Below are 20,753 nucleotides of genomic sequence, written 5' to 3'. Positions count from 1 at the left end.
ACGAACAAAGCAAGCGGAAAAGCTTCTGTTCATTCACTAAATAATGCATCTGCCACTGACAAATTGGAGAGATGTGCGTTCAGACAGCGCTGTGATTTCATTACGATGCTCGTAAACTGCAGGTTAACTGCGGCTGAGTGAGTCTGCTGGGGAGACGGGGCACGCCGAGTGCCTCCCTGTGTTCCCATCACCTGGGAACAAGGAAACACTTTCAGTATTCGTCTCCTCAGACGCACCTCCTGATTCCGGAGGCTGGCATCCAGCAGCGGCGCGTGTCCATGGTGTTTCAGGGGTTAGGGGAAACTGCGGGCCGCGGTCAGCACGGCTCACTGAGCACACAATTAGCTCTAATTAGATGCACAAGCCGGAGCACTCGGGATGAGAGGCAGAGTCTCCTCCGAGGTTTTTCTGAGTCAGAGAGCTTTGTGAGACAGAGGCAGCGGTCAGTGGACACCTTAAGTGTAACTCAGGCCTTGAGCTGATTAAACAAGGAAGAGTAGCCGCTTTTTATTTCCTTCAGAACACAAATGAACAAATAAAAAAAGCCAGAGCTATTTTCATTCATTCATTTTCTGTAACACACACTCACACATTCACTCACACCTACAGAAATTTTTGAGTCTCCAATCCACCTACCAACGTGTGTTTTTGGAGTGTGGGAGGAAACCCACACAGACACAGGGAGAACAAACCACACTCCTCACAGACAGTCACCCGGAGGAAACCCACGCAGACACAGAGAGAACACACCACACTCCTCACAGACAGTCATCCGGAGGAAACCCACGCAGACACAGGGAGAACACACCACACTCCTCACAGACAGTCACCCGGAGGAAACCCACGCAGACACAGGGAGAACACACCACACTCCTCACAGACAGTCACCCGGAGGAAACCCACGCAGACACAGGGAGAACAAACCACACTCCTCACAGACAGTCACCCGGAGGAAACCCACACAGACACAGGGAGAACACACCACACTCCTCACAGACAGTCACCCGGAGGAAACCCACGCAGACACAGGGAGAACACACCACACTCCTCACAGACAGTCACCCGGAGGAAACCCACGCAGACACAGGGAGAACACACCACACACCTCACAGACAGTCACCCGGAGCGGGACTAGAACCCACAACCTCCAGGACCCTGGATGTTTGAACCCTGCAGCGCCACCTTGCTGCCCACTTTGTGTAATTCGTTCTATAATTAAAATAATTATTAATTAATTATCTTTCAGTGAGTATCAGCTTGCCTCCATATCAGAGAAACTCACTCGAATAACATAGAGCTGAGTCACACAGAGTCCGACCAATCGCATCACCCCATCACCTGTGACATCCCAACCACGCCAGACTGACCCTCTGACACAACACAGCAGCGCTCTGGAGCAGGACACTGACATGGGTTTCTGCACCACAACAACACCCCTGGACTTTCATTTACAGAAAGTGGAAGAGAGAGATGGTTCTCACAGTGGCTCTCTGAGTGTGTGTGTGTGTGTGTGTGTGTGTGTGTGTGTGTGTGTGTGTGTGTGTGAGTGTGTGAGAGAGAGATAGAGAGAGAGAGAGAGAGAGAGAGAGAGTGAGAGTATTAGAGAGACATTACTGTCTGGCAGCCTTTGAGCAATATCTACACACACTCCTTCCTCAGGTGTGTCTCTCTCTCTCTCTCTCTCTCTCTTTCTCTTTCACACACACACACACACACACACACACACACATACACAGCCACTGTGAGAGCTGGAGGACCAGTTCCAGACGCGGTCAGCACACGGTCGCTCAGGAGCCCTCGGCCACTCTGAAGAAAACCATCTGCTCGTGATAAAAGTTTTTCCAATGGGAGAGTGGCTTTCAGCACAGAGCCAATTTCACAGAATATCTCTGTGTATGTGTGTGTGTGTGTGTGTGTGTGTGTGTGTGAGAGAGAGAGAGAGAGAGGAAAAAGGGTGACCTAGTTCTGCCTTTCACTGCTCACTTCCCAGTTTAGGTGACCTGGAACCTGGAGGGAACGTGAGTGGAGAGGAACATCAGGGAAGAACTGTGCTCCAGGAACCACTGATAATAACACAACATTAATGTCTACTAATGGAGGGAGAGAGGGGGGGAGAGGAGGGGAAGAGAGGGGAGAGGGGGGGGAGAGAGAGAGGGGGGGGGACAAATGTTTGTATTTGACAGTAAATCATGGGAATGCTGGAATACTGTGGTGCACTGTGAGCAAGGGAAGAGACAAGAGTACCTCACGCAGACAGACACGCGAGGTACTCACAGTCAGACAGACACAGACAGCTCTGAAATGGCCTCTACAGCTGGGCCTTGTCTGCCACTGCCTCTACGTCTTGGTTCACGCGGCCTACGTCCAGCTCTGGCTCTGCCCAGTGTCCACTGCTGCCTGTGTAAACATGCACACTCAGCAGCACTGAGCCTCGCAGGCACTGGAATCAATTCTGTTTCCCTCCAGTAGCCTTCACCCCTGGGGTCTCCTTCCTCTCTCTCTCTGCGCAGAGCGACTGGCCACGGGTCGGAGGAACGTCAACAAGTCGCTACAGCGTGGAGTTACAGATGTGGATCATTCTTTTCCTCACTGTATTCCCTGCCATTTCCATCACTCCACTCCATCACACAGAGAGACGGAGCAGGGGGAGGCAGTGCTGGGTTCTGTGGGGGCTGTGTGTGGAGTGGGGGGTGAGGGACTAAACCTAACCTTACTTTAAGTGAACAGCTGTGACGTTAATGTGAATGTTCTCTCTCTGAGGATCCACAGGAGAATAACAGAACCACACCACAGTCGTCGTGGAGCGCCTCGGTGCCGAGGTCGAGCTGACGACTAAAAACCAGCCGTGTCTCAGTTCTGAGAGTTTTATTCTTCTTGGATTTCTCACTTCCTCAAAACCATGTGACTGATAACAACCAATAAGAGCCTTCCTCCGCAAGGAAACCCCACCCTCACAAGATGCACCCTCCCTCCCGGCGTTCCGAAGATTCCACAGGGAATACAGAGGTCCAGGTTCTCCTCCTGCTTCTGAGGAGCCGTCAGGAGGATGTTAATGGAACGTGATCCACGTTCTCCGCCTGCGTTTCAAGCTCCACATGAAACAATGGAGCCTCAAAGCGAGATGATGAGCCGCGGGGGAGAAGAAAGAGAGAAGTGCCCCTCCACCACCTTCCACTGTTCTCCTCAAAACACACCCCTCTCTCTTTACTCCCCCTGCTCCAAACAAACAGCTTCCTCTGATCAGATCCACGTCCTGAGGCTCCATCTGACGGCTCCGAGCCGGGCCACAGGTGGGTGGATTTTCCCTAAACGCTCCGCCAGTGAGAGGGAATTCCAGCAGCTGTACGGCTGAGGACACGGTGGAGGCAGGAATTCAGAGGGGTTTGTGGAGGAGGTGATGGGAACCAGACGTTCCACTGGTCCATGATGAGGCCTGGCTCATGTGCAGCTGCTCCAGAGGGTCCTCTTCCAGTGGAGCACCTTAAAGCAGCAGATTACAGCAGTTCTAAAGGAGTGTCTACAAACGCTCCGACCCTGACAAACACAGCAGACGCTGAGGAAGGTGGTCCGGTCCGAACGCTGCAGTGGACCATCAGCGTCACCTACAAATGTCAGAGTCCTATTAGGAAAACAGAGCAGTGCATTAGGACTTCATTACTGCAGCCCTGCGCTCGTCAAACCCGGCCCACGGCTCCAGCACACGGCCCACTGTTGCTGGACCAGGCTCTGTGTGGGATGGGTTTATTTCTAAATGTCAGAGGCACATTCTCACTCTCAGAAAAGCACCACAGACCGCTGTTCTAACTGTGTACGGCTCTGTCCCAAAACCTCGTGAGCTGAGTGGACAGTGCCTTTGTAGACCATCTTCATGACTGTCATCAAGAAACACTTTCTGTAACACCGACTTATTTTTGCTGTTACAGTTACATTACTTAAGGTGGAACTGACTCTAAATTCAGGAGAGCGCTAACTGCATGAAAGTAAACACAGAGCGAAAGTGCTACAAAACTAAACAGCTCGAGTTACACATGAGTTTCTGTGGGAATTCAAACAGTGAATAAACACTTACAGACAATTTACACTTCAGACACCAACAAGATACAGTCGCTTCTTACTCACACACACCGCTCCACATTAAAAGATACAGTCGCTTCTTACTCACACACACCGCTCCACATTAAAAGATACAGTCGCTTCTTACTCACACACACCGCTCCACTTTAAAAGATACAGTCGCTTCTTACTCACACACACCGCTCCACATTAAAAGATACAGTCGCTTCTTACTCACACACACCGCTCCACATTAAAAGATACAGTCGCTTCTTACTCACACACACCGCTCCACATTAAAAGATACAGTTGCTTCTTACTCACACACAGCGCTCCGCCTTAAAAGATACAGTTGCTTCTTACTCATACACAGCGCTCCGCCTTAAAAGATACAGTTGCTTCTTACTCATACACACGGCTCCACATTAAAAGATACAGTCGCTTCTTACTCACACACAGCGCTCCGCCTTAAAAGATACAGTTGCTTCTTACTCATACACACGGCTCCACATTAAAAGATACAGTCGCTTCTTACTCACACACACCGCTCCACCTTAAAAGATACAGTCGCTTCTTACTCACACACACACCGCTCCACCTTAAAAGATACAGTCGCTTCTTACTCACACACAGCGCTCCGCCTTAAAAGATACAGTTGCTTCTTACTCATACACACCGATCCGCCTTAAAAGATACAGTCGCTTCTTACTCACACACACACCGCTCCACATTAAAAGATACAGTCGCTTCTTACTCACACACACACCGCTCCACATTAAAAGATACAGTCGCTTCTTACTCACACACACACCGCTCCACATTAAAAGATACAGTCGCTTCTTACTCACACACACCGCTCCGCCTTAAAAGATACAGTCGCTTCTTACTCACACACACACCGCTACACCTTAAAAGATACAGTCGCTTCTTACTCACACACACCGCTCCGCCTTAAAAGATACAGTCGCTTCTTACTCACACACACACCGCTCCACCTTAAAAGATACAGTCGCTTCTTACTCACACACACCGCTCCGCCTTAAAAGACAGTCGCTTCTTACTCACACACACACCGCTCCACCTTAAAAGATACAGTCGCTTCTTACTCACACACACCGCTCCGCCTTAAAAGATACAGTCGCTTCTTACTCACACACACCGCTCCGCATTAAAAGATAGTCACTTCTTACTCACACACACACCGCTCCACCTTAAAAGATACAGTCGCTTCTTACTCACACACACCGCTCCACCTTAAAAGATACAGTCACTTCTTACTCACACACACCGCTCCACCTTAAAAGATACAGTCGCTTCTTACTCACACACACCGCTCCGCATTAAAAGATACAGTCGCTTCTTACTCACACACACACCGCTCCACCTTAAAAGATAGTCGCTTCTTACTCACACACACACCGCTCCACCTTAAAAGATACAGTCGCTTCTTACTCACACACACCGCTCCGCATTAAAAGATACAGTCGCTTCTTACTCACACACACACCGCTCCACCTTAAAAGACACAGTCGCTTCTTACTCACACACACACCGCTCCACATTAAAAGATACAGTCGCTTCTTACTCACACACACCGCTCCACCTTAAAAGATACAGTCGCTTCTTACTCACACACACCGCTCCACCTTAAAATATACAGTCGCTTCTTACTCACACACACCGCTCCACCTTAAAAGATACAGTCGCTTCTTACTCACACACACCGCTCCACCTTAAAAGATACAGTCGCTTCTTACTCACACACACCGCTCCACCTTAAAAGATACAGTCGCTTCTTACTCACACACACCGCTCCACCTTAAAAGATACAGTCGCTTCTTACTCACACACACCGCTCCACCTTAAAAGATACAGTCGCTTCTTACTCACACACACCGCTCCACCTTAAAATATACAGTCGCTTCTTACTCACACACACCGCTCCACCTTAAAAGATACAGTCGCTTCTTACTCACACACACCGCTCCACCTTAAAATATACAGTCGCTTCTTACTCACACACACCGCTCCACCTTAAAATATACAGTCGCTTCTTACTCACACACACCGCTCCACCTTAAAAGATACAGTCGCTTCTTACTCACACACACACCGCTCCACCTTAAAAGATACAGTCGCTTCTTACTCACACACACCGCTCCACCTTAAAAGATACAGTCGCTTCTTACTCACACACACCGCTCCACCTTAAAATATACAGTCGCTTCTTACTCACACACACCGCTCCACCTTAAAAGATACAGTCGCTTCTTACTCACACACACCGCTCCACATTAAAAGATACAGTCGCTTCTTACTCACACACACCGCTCCACCTTAAAAGACACAGTCATTTCTTACTCACACACACCGCTCCACATTAAAAGACACAGTCATTTCTTACTCACACACACCGCTCCACATTAAAAGACACAGTCATTTCTTACTCACACACACCGCTCCACCTTAAAAGATACAGTCGCTTCTTACTCACACACACACCACTCCACCGTTATTGTTATTATTTTTTATTATTGTTCTTGAATGACCCAGTTTACTCTCCACAGAGCGGGTCTCCCACAGGTGGAGGCCTCTTTCTGACACACCCAGGCCTCTAGGTGTCAGTATCATGGCTGTTCATGACGACTAACGAAAACAAACATGGAGATGCAAAGTGTTCTTTTAGTGGTGATGTGTGTTTTACCACGTCGACAGCTGCAGTCAGTCATTTCTCCACGACACAGCTGTAATACTGACACCTGGTGGCCTGGAGGCTGAGCGGTGCTGAACTACACCTGTTACAAACCATTGCTGTCCAAAGGAAAACAGGTTTCTCTGAAATGACGGAAAAGGCCTCCTTAGCTTTCATATCATTCTTCATCTTACTGTTAGCTATAAGACTGCACCTTTAACGCCGCTGCAGCCTAATCACCCTGATTTCCCGCTCTCTGAGCTCTGCCGTGCTGCGCTGGAAAATTGAGTGCGTTCTCAAGCGCCCGGAGGCCAGCTCCCAGACTGCAGCCCTGCAGACGGCCTGATTAACACAGGTGATTATCGGACGGCGTGCCGAGACGCACAGAGCAATAACACGGCTCCAGAACCCAGGGGAACCCAGGAGAACCCAGGAGAACCTGGCCGTGGGGCGTGTGATGTTGCTGACACGGCAAGAAACAACAAAGCCCCTCCATATGGGGCTCATAAACACAGACGGCGGGAAAAAGAAATAAAACACAGGGATATTAAACTCTACACTTTTCCCTGAGGATGATTTAACTTAAAAAAAAAAAAAAAAAACACACAAATCCTGATTATTCCTTTAATTGCTCCGAACAGACACAAACACCAACACACACACGATAAAACCAGCCACAGAGGGGCACTGCTGTGGTTCACCTCAAATAGACACTCGGACATCTCTGGTGCCCCCTGCTGTGCATCGAAGCGTTCTCTGGGCATGGTTCTCGTAGACGTAGAGTCTTTGGATCTCAACTCAAACCGTAGTGCTCCCGAGCTTCAGACCCGCCTCCCCCTTCAGCACCCACTCCACATCACACACCTCCTCAACGGGTCAGATGTACACGCCCTATTCACTGTATAGGGCACTCCTTGGGGTGACGTCTTTTAGTAGTAGTGTCCTAATACACTGTGCACTGCAGTGAGTAGGGTACATCTGGTGAACCCTAGCAGAAGGTGGATAACCATAATACACTGCACTGTGAGGTGACAGCCGTGTCTGAATCCCGTCCTCTATTATTGTGCACTGTATAGTGAGTGATGTAGGGAATAGTGAATAGAGAGACATTTCAGACAGAGCTAAAGCACACAGTGTAGACGCCAAATAGTTAATGGACACTAGTGAACACTGCCCCCAGTCATTTATTTATTATCCACAGTGACCTTCTAACGTCTCAGAGACCAGTGTCCACACACACACACACACACACACACACACAGCCTTGTTTTTATGATTTAAGGGAACACTATATACACTTACATTCATTTTGTGGAGACTTCCCTTGACCCCAACTGTAACAGTGTCACCTCAGTGTGGGGATTAACGTCATGGGGCAGCATTTCTGTCCCAAAACAACAACACACACTTACAGCATGGGAGTGTAAACACACGTTGGTCCCTACAATGTGAGAATATCTAGATCACACACACACACACACACACACACACACACCACCTCAGCACCTCTTAAAGAAACAGTGCACCTTTATTACAGTTACAGTGTGAGATGTTTAGAGTGGAAGCGTTATTCACTGCAGTCACAATGTGTTCATCAAACATATTATCAACATAATAATAATAATAATAATAATAATAATAATAATAATAATCACACGGCCCTGAGCACAGAGAGGAGGAAGTGTTCCTAAGTGTGTGTGTGTGTGTGTGTGAGAGAGAGGTGTTTGTAGGTGGTCTTCCTCTCCGTCGGGTGTCTTTGGTAGTGTCCACTGCTCTCTGGTCATGACCCGTGTGGTTCTATTTAAGGCCTGGGCCTAAACTGGGATCTAGAAACTTCAGGATGGACCTGCGCAAACATAAGCACATCTGAGCTTCCATCTGAACGACCAGAACCCGCGCTCAGACAACGGCAGGTATCCGTCGGCTTCACTGACTCCAACATCTCAGACAGCAGTGAGCGTTTGGCCCGAATGTGGCCCGTCTGCATTGGTCTGGAATGACGGCGAGTGTGTGCCTTGACTCCACAGTTTGAGCCAGATGTCGACACCGTGCCCTCGTCTGAGCCACACAACACTTACCCAAGCCCGGGTCAGGCCCAGCTCGTGACTTTTGGCCCATATCCGGCCCACGCTGCACTCTCCGGTGCCATAACTCAGCCGCATGCGCCACACGTGACACTGAATTGGCCCAAAAGTTTCAGCACCTCTAGGACAGGGGTCCCAAACTTTGGGCTGATGCTGTGAGACCTGGAGACACTTTGAGGTTCTCTGTCCACACTTCCCAGAGACTGTCCCTCTGAGACTTCCGTCCAGTGCATTCCTTCACATTGACCATTCCTTCCCAATGTCTACAGACCTCAGCCCTCACCCTCTCCGTGTCCTGGGGTCTCTGTGACCCGCGGACCACAGCCGAGGAGCGTGAGACTAAAACAAAAGCAGAAACAAAAGCCCTGGGAACAGACAAACCCTCAAGATCCAAACAAAAGGAGCCCGTCTCCTAGGCGTAGCGCCTCTCTGCGTCGCTGAATGGTCAGAGGCTCAGAGAACACTGCTCTGTTCAGCTTCCCATCCACCTGCTCCTCTCTCACACACACGTGCGCTTGTTTCCATGCTTTGTGGGGAGGTTACGTTGACTTCCATTCATTTTGTGGAGACTTGAGTTAAAATGAACCATGACTAGCAGCAGATTAATGCTAAACCTAACCTTAACACAGGTCCTCACATTAATGATTTACATAGTGGGGACCTACAAGGGAGTCAGGTCCCCACAATGCGAGTGTGTATACAGAGTTAGGTCCCCTCAATGTGAGTGAAACACACACACGCTCACACACACACAGAGAAAGCCTGGAAACAATAGGTTGTCTCCAGCGCAGTCTCTAGCCCCAGTAGCCCACCGCAGGGCTGTGAGAACCGCACAGCCTCCGCTCACTGACCGCGGACTGACCTGGATGCTGCAGGTGTACTCGGTGTCGTCCAGGAGGCGCACGGTGCAGGTGAACTCTCTCTCCAGGCTCCTGACGCTGCCGCTCATCAGTCGACTCAACATGTTCGCACAAAACACACACTCTGTCTCTCTCTCACACTCACACACTCTCACAGCCGTCACTGCGAGCCCACCGAGCTCTCTCCCTCTCCGACTCTCCGCTCACACACACACACACCCGCAGCCCCAGCGCGGCGCATCCTGATCCCGGAGTGTGGCGATGCGGCAGGTCTGTCCTCTGTCCCCGCGGCCGTGTCCCCGTCCCTGCCCCTCTCTCCTCTCTCCGCGCCTCCTGTCTCTCCTCTGTCCTCACCACGCACTGCCCGAGAGCTGGAGGGGGCACACGCAGAGGGGGCGGGGCTGGACTGTGACGGCCCGTTCAGCCAATGGGCGCTCTCCGCTGCTGTGCGTAAGAGGGAGGGGCGGGTGCAGTGTCTGGACGGAGCCTCTGGACGCGGGTAAACAAACACGACCACAGGAACGGCTCAGGAACTGTGTGTGGGCTCGAGCCTGGGACCAGAGAGGACACTCTGCTCAGTGCCCATCGTGGGCGGGTCGGGTGTAAACCTCCACTCAGCTCTGGGGCTATGGAGCAGTGGAGAGGTGTGCTCTGGAGTGATGGAGCTCCCTTTAGGACTGTGTATGTGTGTGTGTGTGTAGAGGAACACTAACTCCTCCTCAGGTGTCCACAAACATCTGGAAACCTCTGTCTGCTGTCTGGACACACCTGAGCAGGTCAGTAAGAGCTGTGTGCAGGTCTGGCGTCATTCCGTTCTCCACCCGCATTCAAGAAAGCCCCGCCCTCCCCCGCTACGATTGGCTAGTAAAGGCGTAATGTGTGGTGAAGGAGCTCACCAATCCCAGCACAGGAGGGCGGGGCCTGTCGGAACACGGGTGGGAGAATAATGCACCTACGCTTTAAGATGATCACGACCGAGCTGCGCTTTGACTCTGGCGCCGCCTCGCGGACAAGAGAGGAATCGCACCTATATACCTCTGATCAAAACTACGGAAGCCCTTAAGGCCTAAATGTTTTGTGGCAGAAAGCATTAATTATGAGTAATTATATATATATATATATATATATATATATATATATATATATATATATATATATATATATCGTTGCTATTTTTAGTTCTTATTTGTTTAATATGTTTGTTTTTGTTATATTGAGCTGTTCAATGCTAATTCTGATATTGCACATTCCACACCCTTTGCACTATCCACACTTTTGCAACTTTTAAACTATATACTGCACTCAAGAGATCATCCTCAGCTGCTCACTGTATCACAGATTCTTGCCAGGCTGTGTTTGATCATTCTTAAGCACACTATGTTAACTTCTTGGTATTTGATTTTGATATTTTGAACAATTTTGATATTTGTTTTAGTATTTTTATTTTTATTTTTGTAATTAGTCCATTGCTGTTAGTGATTGTTGTATGTGATGTCTGTAAGCTACTGAGACCTTGAATTTCCCCTGGGGATCAATGAAGTATCTATCTATCTATCTATCTATATTGATATTGTTTTGTTAGTGCTCTCTGTTTGTTACAGTCTGTATCCTCAGTGAAAACGACCAACCGGATTTTCATGACTCATACTTTTCAACACTCACATTCCTCTCAATAACTCTCTCAACACATTTATTATCATTCACCTTGTCTCCTGAGGTGTTCTCTTCCTGATGGAGCAGTGACACGAGTCTCACTCTGAAGGTGTGTAGAAATCTGTTTTATTGTTCACATCAATCACTCTGATCACAATAACACACACCATACACTCTCTGATCACAGTGACACACACCATACACACTCTGATCACAATGACACACACCCTACACCCTCTGATCACAGTGACACACACCCTACACCCTCTGATCACAGTGACACACACCCTACACCCTCTGATCACAGTGACACACACCCTACACCCTCTGATCACAGTGACAAACACCATACACTCTCTGATCACAATAACACACACCATACACTCTCTGATCACAATAACACTCACCATACACTCTCTGATCACAATAACACTCACCATACACTCTCTGATCACAATGACACACACCCTACACCCTCTGATCACAATGACACTCACCATACACACTCTGATCACAGTGACACACACCCTACACCCTCTGATCACAGTGACACACATCATACACTCTCTGATCACAATGACACACATCATACTCTCTCTGATCACAGTGACACACACCATACACTCTCTGATCACAGTGACACACACCATACACTCTCTGATCACAGTGACACACACCATACACTCTCTGATCACAATGACACACACCATACTCTCTCTGATCACAGTGACACACACCATACACACTCTGATCACAGTGACACACACCCTACACACTCTGATCACAGTGACACACACCCTACACCCTCTGATCACAATAACACACACCATACACTCTCTGATCACAATAACACTCACCATACACTCTCTGATCACAATGACACACACCATACACTCTCTGATCACAATGACACTCACCATACACTCTCTGATCACAATGACACACACCATACACTCTCTGATCACAATGACACACACCATACACTCTCTGATCACAATGACACACATCATACTCTCTCTGATCACAGTGACACACACCATACACTCTCTGATCACAGTGAAACACACCATACACTCTCTGATCACAATGACACACACCATACACTCTCTGATCACAATAACACACACCATACACTCTCCGATCACAATGACACACACCATACACTCTCTGATCACAGTGACACTCACCATACACTCTCTGATCACAGTGACACTCACCATACACTCTCTGATCACAGTGACACACATCATACACTCTCTGATCACAATGACACACATCATACTCTCTCTGATCACAGTGACACACACCATAGACTCTCTGATCACAATGACACACATCATACACTCTCTGATCACAATAACACACACCATACACTCTCTGATCACAATGACATACACCATACACTCTCTGATCACAGTGACACACACCATACACTCTCTGATCACAATGACACACACCATACACTCTCTGATCACAATGACACACACCATACACTCTCTGATCACAATAACACACACCATACACTCTCTGATCACAATAACACACACCATACACTCTCTGATCACAGTGACACACACCATACACACTCTGATCACAGTGACACACACCCTACACACTCTGATCACAGTGACACACACCCTACACCCTCTGATCACAGTGACACACACCCTACACCCTCTGATCACAGTGACACACATCATACACTCTCTGATCACAATGACACACACCATACACTCTCTGATCACAATGACACACACCATACACTCTCTGATCACAATAACACACACCATACACTCTCTGATCACAATAACACACACCATACACTCTCTGATCACAGTGACACACACCATACACACTCTGATCACAGTGACACACACCCTACACCCTCTGATCACAGTGACACACATCATATTCTTTCTGATCATAATAACACAAACCATACGCTCTCTGATCACAGTGACACACACCATACTCTGTGTGATCACAATAACACAAACCATACGCTCTCTGATCACAATGACATACACCATACGCTCTCTGATCACAGTGACACACACCATACACTCTCTGATCACAATGACACACACCATACACTCTCTGATCACAGTGACACACACCATACACACTCTGATCACAGTGACACACACCCTACACCCTCTGATCACAGTGACACACACCCTACACCCTCTGATCACAGTGACACACATCATACACTCTCTGATCACAATGACACACACCATACACTCACTGATCACAATGACACACACCATACACTCTCTGATCACAATAACACACACCATACACTCTCTGATCACAATAACACACACCATACACTCTCTGATCACAGTGACACACACCATACACACTCTGATCACAGTGACACACACCCTACACCCTCTGATCACAGTGACACACACCCTACACCCTCTGATCACAGTGACACACATCATATTCTTTCTGATCATAATAACACAAACCATACGCTCTCTGATCACAGTGACACACACCATACTCTCTGTGATCACAATAACACAAACCATACACTCTCTGATCACAATAACACAAACCATACGCTCTCTGATCACAATAACACACACCATACACTCTCTGATCACAATAACACACACCATACACTCTCTGATCACAATAAGCAACACCATACACTCTCTGATCACAATGACACACACCATACTCTCTCTGATCACAATGACACACACCATACACTCTCTGATCACAATGACACACACCATACTCTCTCTCTGATCACAGTGACACACACCATACACTCTCTGATCACAGTGACACACACCATACACTCTCTGATCACAATGACACACATCATACTCTCTCTGATCACAATGACACACACCATACACTCTCTGATCACAATAACACACACCATACACTCTCTGATCACAGTGACACACACCATACACTCTCTGATCACAATAACACACACCATACACTCTCTGATCACAATGACACACACCATACACACTCTGATCACAGTGACACACACCCTACACCCTCTGATCACAGTGACACACATCATACACTCTCTGATCACAATGACACACACCATACACTCTCTGATCACAATGACACACACCATACACTCTCTGATCACAATAACACACACCATACTCTCTCTGATCACAGTGACACACACCATACACTCTCTGATCACAATGACACACATCATACACTCTCTGATCACAATAACACACACCATACACTCTCTGATCACAGTGACACACACCATACACACTCTGATCACAGTGACACACACCCTACACCCTCTGATCACAGTGACACACACCCTACACCCTCTGATCACAGTGACACACATCATACACTCTCTGATCACAATGACACACACCATACACTCTCTGATCACAATGACACACACCATACACTCTCTGATCACAATAACACACACCATACACTCTCTGATCACAATAACACACACCATACACTCTCTGATCACAATAACACACACCATACACTCTCTGATCACAGTGACACACACCATACACACTCTGATCACAGTGACACACACCCTACACCCTCTGATCACAGTGACACACACCCTACACCCTCTGATCACAGTGACACACATCATATTCTTTCTGATCACAATAACACAAACCATACGCTCTCTGATCAGTGACACACACCATACTCTCTGTGATCACAATAACACAAACCATACGCTCTCTGATCACAATAACACAAACCATACTCTCTCTGATCACAATAACACACACCATACACTCTCTGATCACAATGACACACACCATACACTCTCTGATCACAATAACACACACCATACTCTCTCTGATCACAGTGACACACACCATACACTCTCTGATCACAATGACACACATCATACACTCTCTGATCACAATAACACACACCATACACTCTCTGATCACAATGACATACACCATACACTCTCTGATCACAGTGACACACACCATACACTCTCTGATCACAATGACACACACCATACACTCTCTGATCACAGTGACACACACCATACACACTCTGATCACAGTGACACACACCCTACACCCTCTGATCACAGTGACACACACCCTACACCCTCTGATCACAGTGACACACATCATACACTCTCTGATCACAATGACACACATCATACTCTCTCTGATCACAGTGACACACACCATACACTCTCTGATCACAGTGACACACACCATACACTCTCTGATCACAGTGACACACACCATACACTCTCTGATCACAATGACACACACCATACTCTCTCTGATCACAGTGACACACACCATACACACTCTGATCACAGTGACACACACCCTACACACTCTGATCACAGTGACACACACCCTACACCCTCTGATCACAATAACACACACCATACACTCTCTGATCACAATAACACTCACCATACACTCTCTGATCACAATGACACACACCATACACTCTCTGATCACAATGACACTCACCATACACTCTCTGATCACAATGACACACACCATACACTCTCTGATCACAATGACACACACCATACACTCTCTGATCACAATGACACACATCATACTCTCTCTGATCACAGTGACACACACCATACACTCTCTGATCACAGTGAAACACACCATACACTCTCTGATCACAATGACACACACCATACACTCTCTGATCACAATAACACACACCATACACTCTCCGATCACAATGACACACACCATACACTCTCTGATCACAGTGACACTCACCATACACTCTCTGATCACAGTGACACTCACCATACACTCTCTGATCACAGTGACACACATCATACACTCTCTGATCACAATGACACACATCATACTCTCTCTGATCACAGTGACACACACCATAGACTCTCTGATCACAATGACACACATCATACACTCTCTGATCACAATAACACACACCATACACTCTCTGATCACAATGACATACACCATACACTCTCTGATCACAGTGACACACACCATACACTCTCTGATCACAATGACACACACCATACACTCTCTGATCACAATGACACACACCATACACTCTCTGATCACAATAACACACACCATACACTCTCTGATCACAATAACACACACCATACACTCTCTGATCACAGTGACACACACCATACACACTCTGATCACAGTGACACACACCCTACACACTCTGATCACAGTGACACACACCCTACACCCTCTGATCACAGTGACACACACCCTACACCCTCTGATCACAGTGACACACATCATACACTCTCTGATCACAATGACACACACCATACACTCTCTGATCACAATGACACACACCATACACTCTCTGATCACAATAACACACACCATACACTCTCTGATCACAATAACACACACCATACACTCTCTGATCACAGTGACACACACCATACACACTCTGATCACAGTGACACACACCCTACACCCTCTGATCACAGTGACACACACCCTACACCCTCTGATCACAGTGACACACATCATATTCTTTCTGATCATAATAACACAAACCATACGCTCTCTGATCACAGTGACACACACCATACTCTGTGTGATCACAATAACACAAACCATACGCTCTCTGATCACAATGACATACACCATACGCTCTCTGATCACAGTGACACACACCATACACTCTCTGATCACAATGACACACACCATACACTCTCTGATCACAGTGACACACACCATACACACTCTGATCACAGTGACACACACCCTACACCTTCTGATCACAGTGACACACACCCTACACCCTCTGATCACAGTGACACACATCATACACTCTCTGATCACAGTGACACACACCATACACACTCTGATCACAGTGACACACACCCTACACACTCTGATCACAGTGACACACACCCTACACCCTCTGATCACAGTGACACACACCCTACACCCTCTGATCACAGTGACACACATCATACACTCTCTGATCACAATGACACACACCATACACTCACTGATCACAATGACACACACCATACACTCTCTGATCACAATAACACACACCATACACTCTCTGATCACAATAACACACACCATACACTCTCTGATCACAGTGACACACACCATACACACTCTGATCACAGTGACACACACCCTACACCCTCTGATCACAGTGACACACACCCTACACCCTCTGATCACAGTGACACACATCATATTCTTTCTGATCATAATAACACAAACCATACGCTCTCTGATCACAGTGACACACACCATACTCTCTGTGATCACAATAACACAAACCATACACTCTCTGATCACAATAACACAAACCATACGCTCTCTGATCACAATAACACACACCATACACTCTCTGATCACAATAACACACACCATACACTCTCTGATCACAATAACACACACCATACACTCTCTGATCACAATGACACACACCATACTCTCTCTGATCACAATGACACACACCATACACTCTCTGATCACAATGACACACACCATACTCTCTCTCTGATCACAGTGACACACACCATACACTCTCTGATCACAGTGACACACACCATACACTCTCTGATCACAATGACACACATCATACTCTCTCTGATCACAATGACACACACCATACACTCTCTGATCACAATAACACACACCATACACTCTCTGATCACAGTGACACACACCATACACTCTCTGATCACAATAACACACACCATACACTCTCTGATCACAATGACACACACCATACACACTCTGATCACAGTGACACACACCCTACACCCTCTGATCACAGTGACACACATCATACACTCTCTGATCACAATGACACACACCATACACTCTCTGATCACAATGACACACACCATACACTCTCTGATCACAATAACACACACCATACTCTCTCTGATCACAGTGACACACACCATACACTCTCTGATCACAATGACACACATCATACACTCTCTGATCACAATAACACACACCATACACTCTCTGATCACAATGACATACACCATACACTCTCTGATCACAGTGACACACACCATACACTCTCTGATCACAATGACACACACCATACACTCTCTGATCACAGTGACACACACCATACACACTCTGATCACAGTGACACACACCCTACACCCTCTGATCACAGTGACACACACCCTACACCCTCTGATCACAGTGACACACATCATACACTCTCTGATCACAATGACACACACCATACACTCTCTGATCACAATGACACACACCATACACTCTCTGATCACAATAACACACACCATACACTCTCTGATCACAATAACACACACCATACACTCTCTGATCACAATAACACACACCATACACTCTCTGATCACAGTGACACACACCATACACACTCTGATCACAGTGACACACACCCTACACCCTCTGATCACAGTGACACACACCCTACACCCTCTGATCACAGTGACACACATCATATTCTTTCTGATCACAATAACACAAACCATACGCTCTCTGATCAGTGACACACACCATACTCTCTGTGATCACAATAACACAAACCATACGCTCTCTGATCACAATAACACAAACCATACTCTCTCTGATCACAATAACACACACCATACACTCTCTGATCACAATAACACACACCATACACTCTCTGATCACAATGACACACACCATACTCTTTCTGATCACAATGACACTCACCATACACTCTCTGATCACAATGACACACACCATACACTCTCTGATCACAATGACACACACCATACTCTCTCTCTGATCACAGTGACACACACCATACACTCTCTGATCACAGTGACACACACCATACACTCTCTGATCACAATGACACACATCATACTCTCTCTGATCACAATGACACACACCATACACTCTCTGATCACAATAACACACACCATACACTCTCTGATCACAGTGACACACACCATACACTCTCTGATCACAATAACACACACCATACACTCTCTGATCACAATGACACACACCCTACACCCTCTGATCACAATGACACACACCATACACACTCTGATCACAGTGACACACACCCTACACCCTCTGATCACAGTGACACACATCATACACTCTCTGATCACAATGACACACACCATACACTCTCTGATCACAATGACACACACCATACACTCTCTGATCACAATAACACACACCATACTCTCTCTGATCACAGTGACACACACCATACACTCTCTGATCACAATGACACACATCATACACTCTCTGATCACAATAACACACACCATACACTCTCTGATCACAATGACATACACCATACACTCTCTGATCACAGTGACACACACCATACACTCTCTGATCACAATGACACACACCATACACTCTCTGATCACAGTGACACACACCATACACACTCTGATCACAGTGACACACACCCTACACCCTCTGATCACAGTGACACACACCCTACACCCTCTGATCACAGTGACACACATCATACACTCTCTGATCACAATGACACACATCATACTCTCTCTGATCACAGTGACACACACCATACACTCTCTGATCACAGTGACACACACCATACACTCTCTGATCACAGTGACACACACCATACACTCTCTGATCACAATAACACACACCATACACTCTCTGATCACAATAACACACACCATACACTCTCTGATCACAATAACACACACCATACACTCTCTGATCACAGTGACACACACCCTACACACTCTGATCACAGTGACACACACCCTACACCCTCTGATCACAGTGACACACACCCTACACCCTCTGATCACAGTGACACACATCATATTCTTTCTGATCACAATAACACAAACCATACGCTCTCTGATCAGTGACACACACCATACTCTCTGTGATCACAATAACACAAACCATACGCTCTCTGATCACAATAACACAAACCATACTCTCTCTGATCACAATAACACACACCATACACTCTCTGATCACAATAACACACACCATACACTCTCTGATCACAATGACACACACCATACTCTTTCTGATCACAATGACACTCACCATACACTCTCTGATCACAATGACACACACCATACACTCTCTGATCACAATGACACACACCATACACTCTCTGATCACAATGACACACACCATACTCTCTCTCTGATCACAGTGACACACACCATACACTCTCTGATCACAGTGACACACACCATACACTCTCTGATCACAATGACACACACCATACACTCTCTGATCACAGTGACACACACCATACACTCTCTGATCACAATAACACACACCATACACTCTCTGATCACAGTGACACACACCATACACTCTCTGATCACAATAACACACACCATACACTCTCTGATCACAATGACACACACCCTACACCCTCTGATCACAATGACACACACCA

General features: G+C 47.0%; 1 protein-coding gene across 5 annotated transcripts in view; it reads right to left on the bottom strand.

Moving 5' to 3' along the window:
- Positions 1-10,021, bottom strand: part of LOC136710026 (FERM domain-containing protein 5) — a 107,997-nt gene extending 97,976 nt beyond the window's left edge. For 4 of the 5 annotated variants that reach the window (XM_066685637.1, XM_066685640.1, XM_066685639.1 and 1 more), the window contains exon 1: positions 9,692-10,021. In XM_066685637.1, coding sequence (XP_066541734.1) covers positions 9,692-9,793 — 102 coding nt within the window. In that variant the 5' untranslated portion in view covers positions 9,794-10,021. Of the gene's footprint in view, positions 1-9,680 lie in introns of all 5 variants that reach the window. The other variant, XM_066685642.1, reaches the window with a different exon arrangement.
- Between the last annotated feature and the right edge of the window lie 10,732 nt (positions 10,022-20,753).

The sequence above is a fragment of the Hoplias malabaricus genome, chromosome 11 (assembly GCF_029633855.1).
Source record: "Hoplias malabaricus isolate fHopMal1 chromosome 11, fHopMal1.hap1, whole genome shotgun sequence".
In the NCBI taxonomy this organism is placed as follows: Eukaryota; Metazoa; Chordata; class Actinopteri; order Characiformes; family Erythrinidae; genus Hoplias; species Hoplias malabaricus.
This window is presented reverse-complemented; position numbering and strand designations above follow the sequence as displayed.